This window comes from Lissotriton vulgaris, chromosome 1_1 (genome assembly GCF_964263255.1).
Source record: "Lissotriton vulgaris chromosome 1_1, aLisVul1.2, whole genome shotgun sequence".
In the NCBI taxonomy this organism is placed as follows: domain Eukaryota; kingdom Metazoa; phylum Chordata; class Amphibia; order Caudata; family Salamandridae; genus Lissotriton; species Lissotriton vulgaris.
The window spans coordinates 590,335,170-590,350,942 of NC_141685.1; the positions used below are offsets into that span (position 1 = coordinate 590,335,170).

Here is a 15,773-nt window from a genome sequence, read left to right on the forward strand (position 1 = left end):
GGAGGAAGCATTCATCCATGTTTCCGTAAGGAAGGCGATGTCCGGAGAAATGGTGTCTAGTAGATTCCATAGGTCGATGGCGTGCCTGTGGACTGATCGGGTGTTGAGAAGGATGCATTGTAGGTGGTTGGGGTCGGGAATCTGTGGTGTGGTCGTAGCGGAGATGTTGTCGGTGCCGCTGAATTTGCAGGAGAAGCAGGAGAAAGGTCCATGGGTTTGTCCAGGGGCGGTTTGGACGCAGTTGGGAGCGCGACCGGGGTTAAGGGCTAGGAGGGTTGCGGCATCGTAGGTAATGCGGGGGGCTGGGAGGGACGGGGGACAGGGGGTCTGGCGCTGGGCGCGGTCCAGGCGCGGACGGGCGTAGACGGGCTTACCTTTGGCGCACCTTCGGCGCGGATTGGGCGCGGTCGCTGCACGTGAACGCTGCGCGCGGGAACTACTGTCATATATGGATAGTGGAGGGGGAGGGGCGAGGGCGTCTCAGCTGGGAGGCGGGGCGGGCACACGAGGACGACGACCACAACAAACAAAATGGAGGCGGAGGGGGGGAACAGAGCGGAGCGCTGGAGGACAACGCGCAAACCACGATGAAACAGCAGAAACGATCACAACACAGCGCCAATGAGTCCAATGGCAACTGGGCACAAGCAGGCAAGACAAAATGCAACTTTGCAGGCAATGAGCGGAGCGCTGGAGGCTAATGCGCAAGTCACGTTAAACACAGCACAGTCTTATAAAATACAGCGTGAAAGATTATTAGCGCTAGCTAGGCACAGGCAGGCAGGTGAAATGCAGCTTATAAGGCAATGCAGCGCTACGATACCAGGTCTCAGCAGGGGCACTGGGAGCGACCACTCGGCTCGTGAGAGAGGAGCGAGTCACGGCGAGTAGAGGGTTAGGAGCGCTACTTCTAGTCAGTGGGAGGGCGTCTCAGCTGGGAGGCGGGGCGGGCACACGAGGACGATGACCACAACAAACAAAATGGAGGCGGAGGGGGGGAACAGAGCGGAGCGCTGGAGGACAACGCGCAAACCACGATGAAACAGCAGAAACAATCACAACACAGCGCCAATGAGTCCAATGGCAACTGGGCACAAGCAGGCAAGACAAAATGCAACTTTGCAGGCAATGAGCGGAGCGCTGGAGGCTAATGCGCAAGTCACGTTAAACACAGCACAGTCTTATAAATACAGCGTGAAAGATTATTAGCGCTAGCTAGGCACAGGCAGGCAGGTGAAATGCAGCTTATAAGGCAATGCAGCGCTACGATACCAGGTCTCAGCAGGGGCACTGGGAGCGACCACTCGGCTCGTGAGAGAGGAGCGAGTCACGGCGAGTAGAGGGTTAGGAGCGCTACTTCTAGTCAGTGGGAGGGCGTCTCAGCTGGGAGGCGGGGCGGGCACACGAGGACGACGACCACAACAAACAAAATGGAGGCGGAGGGGGGGAACAGAGCGGAGCGCTGGAGGACAACATGCAAACCACTATGAAACAGCAGAAACGATCACAACACAGCGCCAATGAGTCCAATGGCAACTGGGCACAAGCAGGCAAGACAAAATGCAACTTTGCAGGCAATGAGCGGAGCGCTGGAGGCTAATGCGCAAGTCACGTTAAACACAGCACAGTCTTATAAAATACAGCGTGAAAGATTATTAGCGCTAGCTAGGCACAGGCAGGCAGGTGAAATGCAGCTTATAAGGCAATGCAGCGCTACGATACCAGGTCTCAGCAGGGGCACTGGGAGCGACCACTCGGCACACAGTAAGCACATCTCCCGGTGTCAAAGGTCCCTACCCAAGTGGAACCAAGAACTTTAAAAAGAAAAGCACTTCACAACAAGGATCCTACAAATATGCTCCAAGGTTCTATACTGACATTCCATTGAAATTCGCACCCTACTGAATTTATTTTTCAAAGAACTCAGGAAACGTCAGTTCCACAGCAGCCAGGCGAAACTTTGATGTACAAGATCACATCACCTGTCATCAAATGTCTCCTTTTCACCATTGCTTGTAGTGCTGCCATCTCCTTTGCTAGAATTCCTGCTCATCATTTGTGATCAACATTCACTCCAGGATTTGGGTCATATTACAGATTTCTATCTACTGTAACTCAGATCACCACTACCAAGTTTTAATGTATTCCTGTTGATATATATTGGATACCATGATCACACGTGTACACTCAATTCATATTGCAAGTCACTGAGGAAGTCTTTAGCTACATACAGCCACCAGCCCTTAATGCAATTTTGTTTACAATGTTACATGTGACTTGCAATATTTGCTTAAAAATATAGTTAGGACTATGTTACAGGTGTTGCATAGGCTGTGAAATTAGTTGCTCTGTCAATCAGAAAGGGGAATGTGAAAGACACTAGGGGGCAGATTTACAAGAAAGTGCCGCAGAGTGGCACCGCAAGCCCTTTGGCTGCGCCACGCTGCAGCACTTTCAGATCACAGGAATGCTACATATCTACAATGATATGTCGCATTCCTGTGCTCTCCCATGCGCTGGCGCACAAACAGCTGCCATGCGCCAGCGCAGGCACCCTTGCACCATGGTTCAAGGATGCCTGAGGCATGGGGAGATTGCTTTTGTGAAGGAAGGGGCTCCTTCCTGCACAAAAGCAATCACTGCAGGCATTTTCCTCTTTCAATGCGTGCTGTAGAATGTATTGAAAGAGGAAAATCCTTTCTCCTCGTTTCGCTCGGCTACGTCACCCCTATGGTGGTGCAGCAAACTGACTCATTTCCAGGTTTATGATTTTTCGTAAATCTGGAAGTGCATCAGTGGACATGGGTGTTGCGTGGGAACACCCGCAGCAACACCAATGTCCCACACTTAACACACAATGTGTTGCTTGAAGAGGGGTAATATTTACAAGCACAGGTTACGTCATGCAGGGTGACTTTACCTGTGCTTGTAAATATCCCTTAGCACCTTTACTACGCGGTCGTTACACAATGATACATTTACATCGCGGTCATTACAACGCAAGTCATTTTAACGACTTGCGCTGGATGGTGCTCTACAAGGAGTAGTATGAGTTACTATTCCAACACCTTCCCTACTGTAACACACACTTGAGTTGGAATAGTAAATCATACTATTCCTAAGTCAAGCGCCTCTAGCGCAAGTCGCTGTAACAACTTGCGTTGTAATAACCGTGATGTAACGTACCGCGATTTAAATGATTGCGCTGTAAAATCACATATTCCTCTCCCACTACCTAACTAACACGTTTTTGTCAGGTTGGGGCGATCACTCAAATAGAGGACAAACTTACAGATTTAAAATGATCTTTGTTCTTAAATTCAAGATTTCAAGAAGTTCTTATCACAACAGTTTATTCAAGTGCGATATAACATTAAAATGTCAGCCAACACCAGTTTCCTATAGATCAGCTTCCTCAGTTCCTCTTAGTTATGGCTCTAGTTAAGTGAAGATGCAAAATTTACAGGCAGTCATACAAAAACTGAATAGGATTGGAAGACATTTGGAAATTTGATTTTTGCTATCTAATTCAAGCAGCTGCGAATATGTGAAATCGTAATATGGGTGCATGATATTGAAATTACTTAGATTAAACAAAGAATGTTACTCATCAATGATATTACTGAAAGTTGGCAATAGATATTTTTGAGAAGCTCTGAGGAGGCAGGCCTCCTTGAAAAAGGGGTTGGCAGTAATTTTGTCTGTGTTAAGTAATACTTAAATACACCGTTGGAATTAGAAATACTTACAATCTTGAATAAAAGAACAATGAAGATTTGGGAACCCTGGGTCTGTGAATTTATCAAATTGACCTTTTTATTGAATACTAATGAGATTCTCTATTTATCATAATCTTTCTACATTTAATGTCACTATAGGGTGTTAGTATTGCTGGAAGAGATAGTGCTGGGCTAGTCACTGATATCTATACTTATTTGATAACTCAAGTGCAATACTTATTACTGGCTGGAGAGAAGTCTCATCCACCCACTGACTTCTAGGGGACTCACATTCAGCTAAGGCGTCTGATAATAACTGTCTCCTAGATGCAATATTTTCTTATCCCTAACTTTCCCAAAGACTAGGGAGGCCATTAACAAGATACCTGCACCACTGGAGCATCACTTTTTTGTGACGCTTTACTGGTGCAGGCGTCTCAATCATACCTATGAGTTAACGCAAAGCCACCCAGGCAGAATGGGGAGACTTTTTTATTTCAAAACTTTTTTCCTCTTTCCTTGCATGCTGAATTCTGCAGCACATATAGAACAAGGTAAATGCCTCCATGTATTGCTTTTGGGCTGACAGGTGTGCCAACCACAGTGCAAGGGTGCCTGCATTGGCGGTAGGTACAGAATTGTGTGGCAATGCTGGGCGAATGGACATGATGAGCTATTTTGACAGAGGCCAGCACAGCAAAATTACTTTTTGTGCTCCCCTGCACCAGAAACTCGTAAATGAGGCACTAAATGTTATGTCTAACCATTTAAGTACTTACCACAAATCTCTGGGATTAATTCACTTTATCTTATATTCAGCTCCATAATTTTCAGAAACATTAATCTTGGGTGTTAATAGTGCTAGTTTCTCACTCAATTGACTGCTCTATTTTACTGGATTATTTATTGTGCATTTTAATCTTACCTTGGAGAAACATCTGCGTGAACTTGGATATTAGATTCCAGAAGCTGCGCAAGGCTGAAATCCGAAGATGGAGAAGGAGAAACCTTCACATCAGCTGCAAAAGAAGCACAAAAATAGCAAAAAGATTATATGGAATCTTCATATATTTCTCTGCTCAACATGTGTTTTTGTTCTGGTCATCCTTCAAGAATATTAACATTTTTTGATTAAATAGGAAGGAAACATACTGTTGATGGCAGCGTTTGCCACAGCAGCAGAATATATGCTTAATTCCATGGGCAGACCAACACAGGTGGGAACAATCTGTCGAACCTCAGCTGCCAAAATCGGTTGGGCATATTGCCGAGTAACACCATTAAGAAGTTTGTTGATAACAGTCTTCACCATACTGTGCCTTGCTGCTGGTTCTTTGAGCGCCTGTGGTAAAATAAATGAACCAGAGGATCATTGAATGTGAAGTACTGCTGCTGAAGAGAACAATAATATTGTGAAATAGAGCAGTGGTTACCGTAATGGCGGTCTGAATAAATTCCTTGTCAATGTCAACAAAAGCCATCTCCTGACCAAACAGCTTGATGTAAGCTGAGATTAGTGGGGAATCTGCAGGAAGCGCCTTAAAGCCCAGCAACTGGAAAACAGAGGACACAAGTTGTTAGAATTAGGCAACAGCTTTATAAAATCAAAGTTCTTTGTTGAACTAAGTTCCCTAAGTGATAGGAAAAAGCTCCAGTGTTGTCACTAAGAGAAAATGGCAATATCAAATGGTGCTCTGTCAATGGGGTTTTGAGGATCCCTTGTTGTGAGAGCTAGAAGTGAGAGAGAAAGAGAAGGAGAAAGAGAGGGAGTGAACGATAGTGAGAGAGAATGCAGGGCCACCACATACATTTTGTAAAGTGCACTAACCACCTGTATAATATATCACTTATTAGGACATTTCAATGTTGGGAGCTCCATTGCAGGAAATGGAGTGCTCTCTTCTTTTACGGGCCAGTAAAGGCCTGCAAAGGAAAATTCCAATGTTTTTTTCAAAGGCCTCTCGGAGCCTGAGGGACTTTAAACCCCTCGAACTCCGAGAGGCCATTGTTTTATTGGTTGGAACATTCTGCCCTCTAGTGGCAGAATGTTCGAATAGCCTTAAAGACCTTCGTAGCTGGACTGTACCGGCTATTAAAGTCCTGCCCCTTTGTTAAAGTCCCTCGCCTTCGGCTTGGGCCTTTAAGCGGGTTATAATGCTATATTAGAAGATGAATGGTACATTATACTACTGTGGGGATATCTTCTGATTGCTTTAACTAACCCCTTTATTGCAAGCTTGCTCACAAAATGAGCATGTGGGCTCCAATTTAGTGCATTTGCACATGGATTTTGCCAATATTCAAATGGAATCCCACAAGAATTCAGACTAGAGTACATATGTGGACTCATATGATATCCGTCACTGAGGAGTGCTTAATAAAAAGTGGTTCTCTAATTGTCCCTGTGCACTGTGCAACTGCTCTATTTTTAGTAGCGAGTGGTAACCTCTCCACTTCTGCCGCAGGACTGTTGCACCTCCTTTGTGTAAATGGAAAACACCTGTTTAACTATCACCGCAGATGGAGCACTTTCTTTGTAAATACACATAAATAATTTGATCACATTGTAACAAGGAACAGAGAAATTAGCCAGTCTATGTAACTCTGGAAGGCACAAAGTTCAGACGAAATAAGTGGGAATTTCAAATAACACAAATCAGACTATTAAACATGGATTTGCTATTGCCTTTGAGGAACATTTTACTTTCATTGGAAATTGTAAAACACTAATTGATTGCTCCATGAGACAAAGACACAAAGATTTACAGTATTTTAAAATCTGCTGGTTCCCTGCAGATGCAGCAAAATGCACCAGACGAGGGATTATTGCAAGCAGAATGAACATCAACATACAATGACATAGTAGCTGTGTTTCTACTGACGGCTTTCAGGCTGATGGTGGATGTACACCTCATCAACCATAAATCAGTGGATTTCAAAAAGTCACTTTGAAAACATTAGCAAGAGAATCCTAGGGAGCCTCGTGTTCGGAGGTCCAGTGACAGTTTGAAATGGTAAAATTAGAGACAGTGTATTAGAAATTCAATAGAAGTAAGTTTCGACTAGCAAAATGCAATGGTCATTACGGAACCCCTGCAATAAAATGCATTGTGTAAATAATCAATTTAAAAAATGTAAAGGAATTACCTTACCGTTTTTGCAATCTGAAGGATTTTTTTGTGCATTGGGTATTCTGCAAATGGGATATTCTGTTTCTTGAGAGTTTGTTCCAGGCCTTCTGCTCTGACAGCAATCTAGTGACAAATACTTAAATATGAGTCTTGGTGTGATGATGATCCAGTAAATCAGTAAAATATTTTATCACTGATTTTTTAAACAATATATATTCAAATAATTATGTCTGCACAGTGTCTTGCACAGGAGAGGAGGTGTGATCTTGTAAGTTGTATTTTGGTTTGCAATGTTCCACTGCATTTCCTGATACATGATTTACTGTCTCTTCCTCCACCTCAGTTAAAACTACTGCAATGTATCCATGTGTTTGTTACTGGTCTAGAAGAGTGGTCTTTGACTATGACAGCCTAATAGTATTTACCTCTAGAATATCAGCCTCTGCACCAGTGATGTACCCTCGGGTTTTGGCCAGCAGTAACACAGGGAACATTGTGTTAGCGCTGTTCATGATAAAGACATCTGCAGTTGCTCCAGCCATTAGTGCATCTATAAACACAGAAATAAAAATGTGTTTTGTTGAAAAATGTTACATAGATGGTTGATCTTCCTGGCACTTTGTTATGGTACTCCTACATGCTCATGACAACTCAAGACAAAGCCTACAATTCTAAGTTTCTAATACACTTGCAATTAAAGATGCAATGTTGCACCATTATGGATAAATAGTTTTGAACATGTCATATATAAAATAATAAGAGAGAACGTTTAGTGAGTGGATTTTTATTTTCTGTTGTGCAAAGCCAGCTTATCCTTATGTGCTGAACAGCCATATTGTTGTTTCAGGAATGTGTCCAAGACCATGTGAGTCACACATCAAATTTACAAATTATGAGCATGTCAATAGTCAAGGAAGTATTACAAGTAGAAACACGTTTATATCCATGGTCACACCACTGTACACTGTAACATGCTTCATTCTGTTGAATGTATCCCATTCGAATCAAGCGACTGTTATGAGTCTGGGTAAACTCCTATTAAAAACCTCATGTCACTGTCTAGATGTTTCTTGTGCTACCAAAATCATGTTTGGTGCTTACATGAAATGAGTTGCTCTCGTTGGTGCCTCCATTAGATAATGTAGCCAAGAGTGCAGTTTCAATGTTGCAGCTTATGAACTGTGATGAGTATGTAACAGAAAAGATAAGAAGGACTGAACTCTGATATCAATAATCTGCTAAAATAATACCATTGAAGTGGAATGATGCTCGTGGTAATTCTTTCCTTCTTTTTGCATTTGAGTCAGGCAGTTTCATTATCATCTTAATCACTGTAGGATATTATTTAGTTTAAGAATCATCTGCCATGCTGTGACTTATTGGCTCTTCAAGCTAAGCACACCACATCAGCATTCCTTTATTTGCTTTTTTAGGAAGATATGATTTTATTGCATAATGTATATAAAAATCTATATACTATCTTAAATAATAAAAACAACCTCATAATTCCAATTACATTTAGGAAGATACAATTTTATTGCATAATGTATATAAAAATCAAAACAATATCTTTCATAATAAAAACAACCTCATAATTCCAATAACATAAAAATGAATATCAATCATTCATCAATCACAAATAAAATCCATGTTCTTAATGTTATGTATAAAGCCCCTAAAACGAGTTATTTGAACTGGCCTTACAGACTCAGCTCTACCAATGAAAACAAATGTAGATAAACACCCAATGGATTTATTGGATCTCCCAAGAAAACAAAACGTTGTAGCGTCTTTTCTTGTAGAAAGATTTAATTCAGAAATAAATTTCTCAAGCTCAATACTGAGGGGCAAAGGTAAAGAATCTGTGGGAAATAAATGACACAAGCAGCATTGTCTATTGTTAGCCATGATCTTGTACCATGATCCCTCAAATTGCAATACCAGAATATTAAAAAGCCTGAAACGTAAATAGCTTTTTCTGACCATATATTTCAGTTGGAATCTAAGTACGGTTGCCCTTGTTGATGACAGTTGTGAATGTATAATGTTGTCTAAGCAAGTAAGTCGCTTTCATATGACACCACTTACATCTTCTTTTTGATTATTAGTATACAGGTCATTTTAGGAACTGCAGCTAAGATTTTTACTGTGGGAAGCAGTTGATTTCGAGGTAGAGATTGTAACTCCACAACCATCGCAATCAGTTGGTTTCCTGGGTATTATATCAGATCTTCTATGAATAATCCATTTAGATTGTGCAAATATAATTGTTGACAGTCACATTAATAATGATCTAAGTTTATGTTGTTTCATATATTAAGCTGCGTAAAGAACACATTCCAATCAGATCATAGCATGTGCGGTTGAAGTCCTTAAGTTAAAAATATTTTGTAAAATTTGAATAAAAGCAATATTTAAAGCCCCCATGGTTTGTTTATTTAATCTTTTGCCACACGTGTAATGAATGGCTACATTTTTGCTGTTAGCATTGTTAACGTTGGCTCCATAGCATTCCCCCCAAATAAATGTGCATAGTGTGCAATTGCTATAACAGTAGATTTAAGCAGTACCTGTTGCTACGAGTCCCGGGCGGTATAGTGCAGGGAGAGGATGGGGGTCGAAGGACAGAGCAATGACATTTTTTACCTGGAATGCCCTGCCCACCGGCCGGCCAACCGTTCCATTGCTGGATCCTCCTTCATCTTCGTGCAGACTCCCGCCTAGCAGCAGAAAGCACCCAGCTCCCAGTCCATGGAATGCAGCGTTGTGATTGGTCTGAGTGCAGGGAATCGGCACTCAGACGGGGACAGGGAGGCTTTGTATGTTCCTCACCAGGCTGTGTAATGCAGCCTGGTAGGAACATGCAAAGTGAGCTTGAACTGTTTGGCCGGCCCAAGTGGGCCAGCCAAGCGGTCGTATAAACCACTCCTCTCCTTGCTCAGCCAGCCCTGCCTTGCCGGGAGCCATGGATAGCTATAGGAAAAATAAAATGATAATAACAGTAGGTATGAACATTTTATGTTTACTTTTGTTCAGTGGGGTGACGCTCCTCTGCCTTAGCGGAGGAGCTGCCACTGTATTTATGCCTATTCCTGATCTCTTTCAATTGTAACGGCATTGCAAGTTTATTGTCATAGTCCATCCTAAATTAGTATATTCCCTGATCTGTTCAATTTCCTTATCCAGTTGCTAGGTGAATCTTAACTTTGTCAGGTGAATCTTGACTTAAGTTTACCAAATTACATTATTTTAGTTTGGATAATATTAATTAGCAAACCATTTTTGGTGCTGCACTCTCCTAATCCTTTTACCTGTTTTAGGAGGCCAATCTTGGTTGTTGGGATATAAACAAGATTGTCCGCATAAATAACATGTGGAATTTTCTTATTGCCAAATTTTGGATGTTCCCCGCTGAACGGATTAAGTATTGAGGTTAGGCCAGAAATATAAAGTGCAAGTATCAAAGGTGACAGTGTGCAACCTTGTTTGAACCTGTTATTAGTTTTAATCTTTGTTGTCAGACCTTGGGCTCTAGTTGGCTTCACTTGGATCTAGGTGTCCGTATGGAGATAAATTAAAAAATGCAAAAGAGCACCATCTTTTCCGCACTAAAAGAAAATTTTCCATTACCTGTCTTAAAACCTTATCAACAGCAGTAGAACTGTCCACAAAACAGACAAATAAATGAGTTCTTTTTAATTTTAGTGCACCATGAATTATGGTAGTTAAAACACATAAATAAGAGATGGTGGCATACTTAGATCTAAAGCCAGTTTGATTAACCAGAAGACAATCATCTGCCTTAGCAGAAGCAAAAAGAAATAAATGGAGGTGCTTGGCTAATATATTACCATCAGCATTTAACAAAGCAATACACCGATAACTGCTAGGTTCTGATCCTGGGCCTTTCTTATATATCGGTTGAAGGTAAGAGCCTTTCCAATTTGCTGGAACATGACCATTTAAAGTGGTTTGATTAAAAAGTAGCACTAAGACATAGCCCCACATTTTCGGAACAGATTTGATAACTGTTATTGGTATGCTATTAGGGCTGGGGTCCAGGAATCTCAGCTATTCCTTCTAAGTAAGTCAACATCTTTAGCAGAAAGCGTGAAATGCCCAAAATCCTTATATCCAGATTAGGTCAATGGGGGCCAGGTGGGGTTTTGTAGTGAAGGAAAGGCAACCATCTGATGAACAAAGGTTGATCATTCAAGGGTACTATTTTGGTTCAAGGGAGAGCGTTTGCCGCCTATTCTCTTTTCTTGGATGTCATAGGTTTGAGAGGCATAGCATATCATAGGGATAGTGTAAGGTGTATGTGTATGGCAACCTCCTCATTAAAAAAGAGGACAATGTATGGGCATAAAAACAAAGGGCCTGATTTATCAAAGTATTGCATTGCCCTTGCGTCATGACACAAGGGCACACAATCCTTAAGTCAGATTTAGCAAACCACGAAGACCATCTTGCGTGGCCACACATTGTTTGGAAAATAAAATAATGCAAGGAAGTGCAAGTTTCTGTGCTGGGAATGCATTATATACGTGTAACTTGGTGTTTCCATGCACCCATCCATTATTTTGGCATATTCTCAGATTTACCAAGACAGGTAAACCTAGGAATGCATCGAAATGCTATGTAAATAGAAAGAGTAAAACAACTCTCAGGATTGTTTTTGTGTAGGAAAGTCTCCCTTCCTGCAAAAACACAATCCAATCTGTAATGCAAGCAGTCTAGCACCATGGCACAAGGGGGCCTACATTGGTCCTTGGCAGCACATAGTGCGCCATTGCAGAAAGGGAGCAGAGATGTGCTTTATGTTGGTACAGATGGCATTTTCCTGCTCTTCCCATTTGACCCAAAAAAGCGCAGCAAGTTGTCTTCCTGCATCTGCTAAATCAAATAATGATACATCTAGACCACCATGTGAAAGGTAAGCCACATGCAAAGCAGCCCCATTTTTGAGCTTCCATAGGCAACAAATTCAGCATTACAGTGGACAAAGATACATTCAGCTTGCATTATTCAGTCATTATGATGTCTTGGGGCCTAATTCACAAAGGTAAAATTACACTTTTGTCCGAGTTTACAATTTTTTTAGTATTCAAAAACTATGAGTTTAATTTTACTAATAGTAATTTTTTGACTGCTGAAACTAGGCAGTCAAGGCAGACAAGCCTTCACATAAAAAGATAGGACAGGCCTATATTTCTATGTGCAGGGTCCCTGCAATGGGTGTTAAGTCTCGGAAGTTGTAAAATTACTGTTAATAAAATTAAACTTAGTTTGTGAATACCCCAAAAATTGTAAAGTTAGATAAAAGTATATGTTTTCCTTACAGACCCAAACTTTCACACATCATTACCTACCTTAGAAACCTACAGTAGCTCCCCTTCCAGAAGAGGTATCAGTTCAAGATCCTCAGGCAAGCCTACAAAGCCCTCCATTATCAAGGTCCATTCTAAATCGACCATCGACTGAAATTCCATCAACCCTCCAGACACCTGCGCTTCTCCTCGCATGCCCTCAATCACACCCCCTGCATCCATCGCAACAGTAGTGGGAGACCCTCCTTCTCCTACATAGCCACCAAGACCATGACTTAATTTCACCCACCTCTAAACAGCACCTTCCCTGGCAGACTTCAGAAAGAGACTCAAGACCTGGAATTTTGACTGAGACTCAGCATCCTCAGTGCTTAGATACCTCTAGGGGTGACAGTGCTGGGCTATACAAATACTGATTGATTGACTGACCTTTGATAATGAAGCCCTTGATCTGAGAGTTGGTGAGCTGTATTAAAGGCTCTAAATGAGACCCTAAGTATTCGGTAAATGCCAGATTTTATCTGCAATACACTAGTGCTGGTTTATGGGAACTAGTAATGAAGGATACTAATACCATTTCAAGAGGTAGCCTCATACTAGATACAATATACAAGCCCCCTGTTTGACAGAATATAAGGCAGCTCGTTTGTGTCTGTAAAAGGTTTTGCTGAATCTGCTGACTGACAATCCAACCAAACTTTTGTAAACATTTTTAAGGTTTTTCGTGCACTTTAAATTGCACGCCACTTTATTTACGGAGCCAAAATTTGGATGGAAATTTCATGTACATCCCAGACCACTCTGAGTCAATAATGTGACTCGCTGAATCTTGCTTATTTACAATCACTCTGATATCCAGATCCCATTGGAATGGAGCTTGCTGGCTATGCTTATGAAGGCAAAAAAACTTTAATGCTGTGTTGTTGTTGTATCAAGCAAGGAGTGAAGGTTTGGAGCTCATCCATAATTGTAGGACGACTTCTGTCTGTAAACATATGACAGCCTTCTGACAGCTAGCAGAAAGAATGTTGTGACAATCAAGGGTTATGTGTCTTTCCTAAGATGCATATTATACATTAATTGTTGGTGTAGTTTTGCATTCCACTGATAAAATGTTTTTATTAATGGAACTATTTGAAAAAATATCGCAGCTTTGGAAATGTTTACGGAAAGCAACCACAACACCTGAAAATGATCTTAAGTACCCTTTAAGGACTTACGTTGGAAGGAACCCATGTGTAAGGCTTTGCTGTATCGATAGCTCATTCTGTCGAGCGCCGGGTTTAATATCTTTACAGCAACACTGGAAGCAGCTGCCCTGAAGGAAATAATGTTACCTGTCATCATTGAGATCTTGTTACAAGTATGATTACATTTTATTATAAATCTCCATTCAATAAGAACCTTGTACTTTGACACTTACACTTGATGGAGCGATGGGACTCGGTTTCTGGACAAAGCCTTCAGTTGTGAATAGACGAAGCTCGCGAGTTGCAGGTTAACTTTGCTCTCCTTGGATGCTATGTTGGCGATGGTTGTCACTAAGGCGAGACCAGGCTTGGTTTCGAACAGAACTATGGCAGCCATCATCCGGACTTCAGTACGAACCTGACGGTCCATAAAGATCTGGAGCAGAATCTCCTGAACCTACAGAGAGAAAAAAACATATGTCTATTGTACTGTATGAACTCTGCTAGTTAATGCAGTGGTATCAGGTGCTGGAAATGTACCTTTGCATATGGTTATGTATTTGGATTGATATCAAGCTTAATAACCAGAAGATGCTGTACAGTATGTAGTTACTAAAGTAGTATCTGCATACCTAGTTATTTCTACTACTGTCTAAAGTTCAGGTCACTTTTCAGGAAGTGCAGTAATATTTGATATTGCTGATGTGCAGCAAACGGTAAGTCTCCAATATCTGGATTTACCCCTAGCCAGATCCATGTAGATTTTGCTGAAACATACTATTTTATTACTCAATAGTGACCACTGAAATTCAAGAATAAGGCAGGAGTAATGCACAAATAAGGCCTACTTAGTCATAGCAAAGCCTTTGCAACCTGGGCCCTATGCCGTTCAATAAACTACATCTAAATAACCAAGCCTTGCATTCTCATTGTACTGCATAAACACAGACAAATTGTAATTTGAACTTGGCATGTCAAACTTCTATAGTTTGCCCAAAGTCCTAAGCACTCGGCTACACATTGTGGGCTCAATCCACAAACATGATGCTAGCACTTACTCCAAAATTACAGGGGCAAGCTGCCAGGTGTAGAACAAGACCACTCCTGGCCTACTCTTCAAATTTGTGAGTAACTCAGGAGTATTATAACAGCAAGTCACGCCTACTCATACACCAATCTTTATGAATCTGTCCCTCAGTTTCCAAGATGTACCATGGATGGGCATGCTAGAGTATTATTGCTCCCTTTCAATAGTCTCAAGTAGAGCAATGATTTGAAAAGAGTCCTTATTTAGATTTTTTGATGTGCTTCAACCTATTAAATGGTAGTTATGTAGTTTAGAAAACATGTCTTAAAATATGTATTTAAGTTACTATTCAACATTATCTTGATGTCTAGCTTACTATGTTAGTCTTGTTCTCAAAGCTAATCAGAATAAGTACATAAATGCTGTATGCATTGCTTGCAGTGGATTCACAATGCTGTTTCCACACATGCAGGTGTAATCTCTGTATGGAGAAGTCAACAAGTCATGACGTTTCTGTGCATTATTGAGTATTAATGAAAACCATTACAATAGAGTTGCCGGGCAGGTTATTTGTACATAGCAGTGTGAGATTAGCACTAACAAAGCTCTAACTGTGACCATGCACATATATTTTCAATGCCTTTAGCACACTTTTTAGCACAACCATACCTCAACTGGCATGAGCTAGCCTTAGGTGTATGGAAATTGCTTAGCATACCAACATCTCTCGAGGTGGTATTTTGAAAGAGGAGGCTTCACACCAGAAAAGTTTGTTTATAAAGGAAAAGGGGACTAGTGTTTATTAGTGACCTTCTCAAAACTCCTACCATATGTGGAAGAATTTTTAAAAAGGCAGATAAGGATAAACAGGTGCATTCCAGAAATGTTTTACAATCGTAGATGAAGGTTGGGCTCACTCACGTGCATTGCCTTTTGAACGTTTTGTAAATCCCGACACAGCTTTCGAAGTGTTCTTCCCAGAATGTTTGTTAATTTCAAAATATAGTTAAACAGTTGCCACACGTAGGTGTAAACCCATTTTGCAGGTTTATTTGTTTTTTCATAAATACACTTTAGGATGGTTATTTGGTGAGTTTGCCTGCGTCTCTCTTACCCTCTTTGGATCCTCCTTGGCAATGTTCCTCAGGGACATCACTGCATCAGTCTGGATCCTCACTGGGAGCTGGGAAGCACTGGAGGAGAATCCTGGAAGGAACTTCTGGATGCGCTTGATACTGGCTGGCTGTCCTGCATTACCCATGGCTTTCAGAGCCAGCGCCATGTCCTCTTCATGGGCACTGTTGGCTGCTTCAGCTGCCAGGTCATGCAGGGGCTGAAAAGAAACATAGTTTTGACAGTCTTTCACTAGCATATTC

The 15,773-nt window shown here is 41.5% G+C and overlaps 1 protein-coding gene across 2 annotated transcripts in view; it reads right to left on the reverse strand.

Moving 5' to 3' along the window:
- LOC147747529 (vitellogenin-A2-like) overlaps window positions 1–15,773 on the reverse strand; it is a 70,144-nt gene that overhangs the window by 35,856 nt on the left and 18,515 nt on the right. For both annotated transcript variants that reach the window (XM_086953994.1, XM_086953993.1), the window contains exons 11-18: window positions 15,512–15,730; window positions 13,604–13,827; window positions 13,401–13,498; window positions 7,276–7,400; window positions 6,872–6,973; window positions 5,153–5,272; window positions 4,872–5,061; window positions 4,645–4,738 (exon numbers count right to left, since the gene is read on the reverse strand). In XM_086953994.1, the coding sequence (XP_086810120.1) occupies window positions 4,645–4,738; window positions 4,872–5,061; window positions 5,153–5,272; window positions 6,872–6,973; window positions 7,276–7,400; window positions 13,401–13,498; window positions 13,604–13,827; window positions 15,512–15,730 (1,172 nt within the window). The remainder of the gene's footprint in view (window positions 1–4,644; window positions 4,739–4,871; window positions 5,062–5,152; window positions 5,273–6,871; window positions 6,974–7,275; window positions 7,401–13,400; window positions 13,499–13,603; window positions 13,828–15,511; window positions 15,731–15,773) is intronic.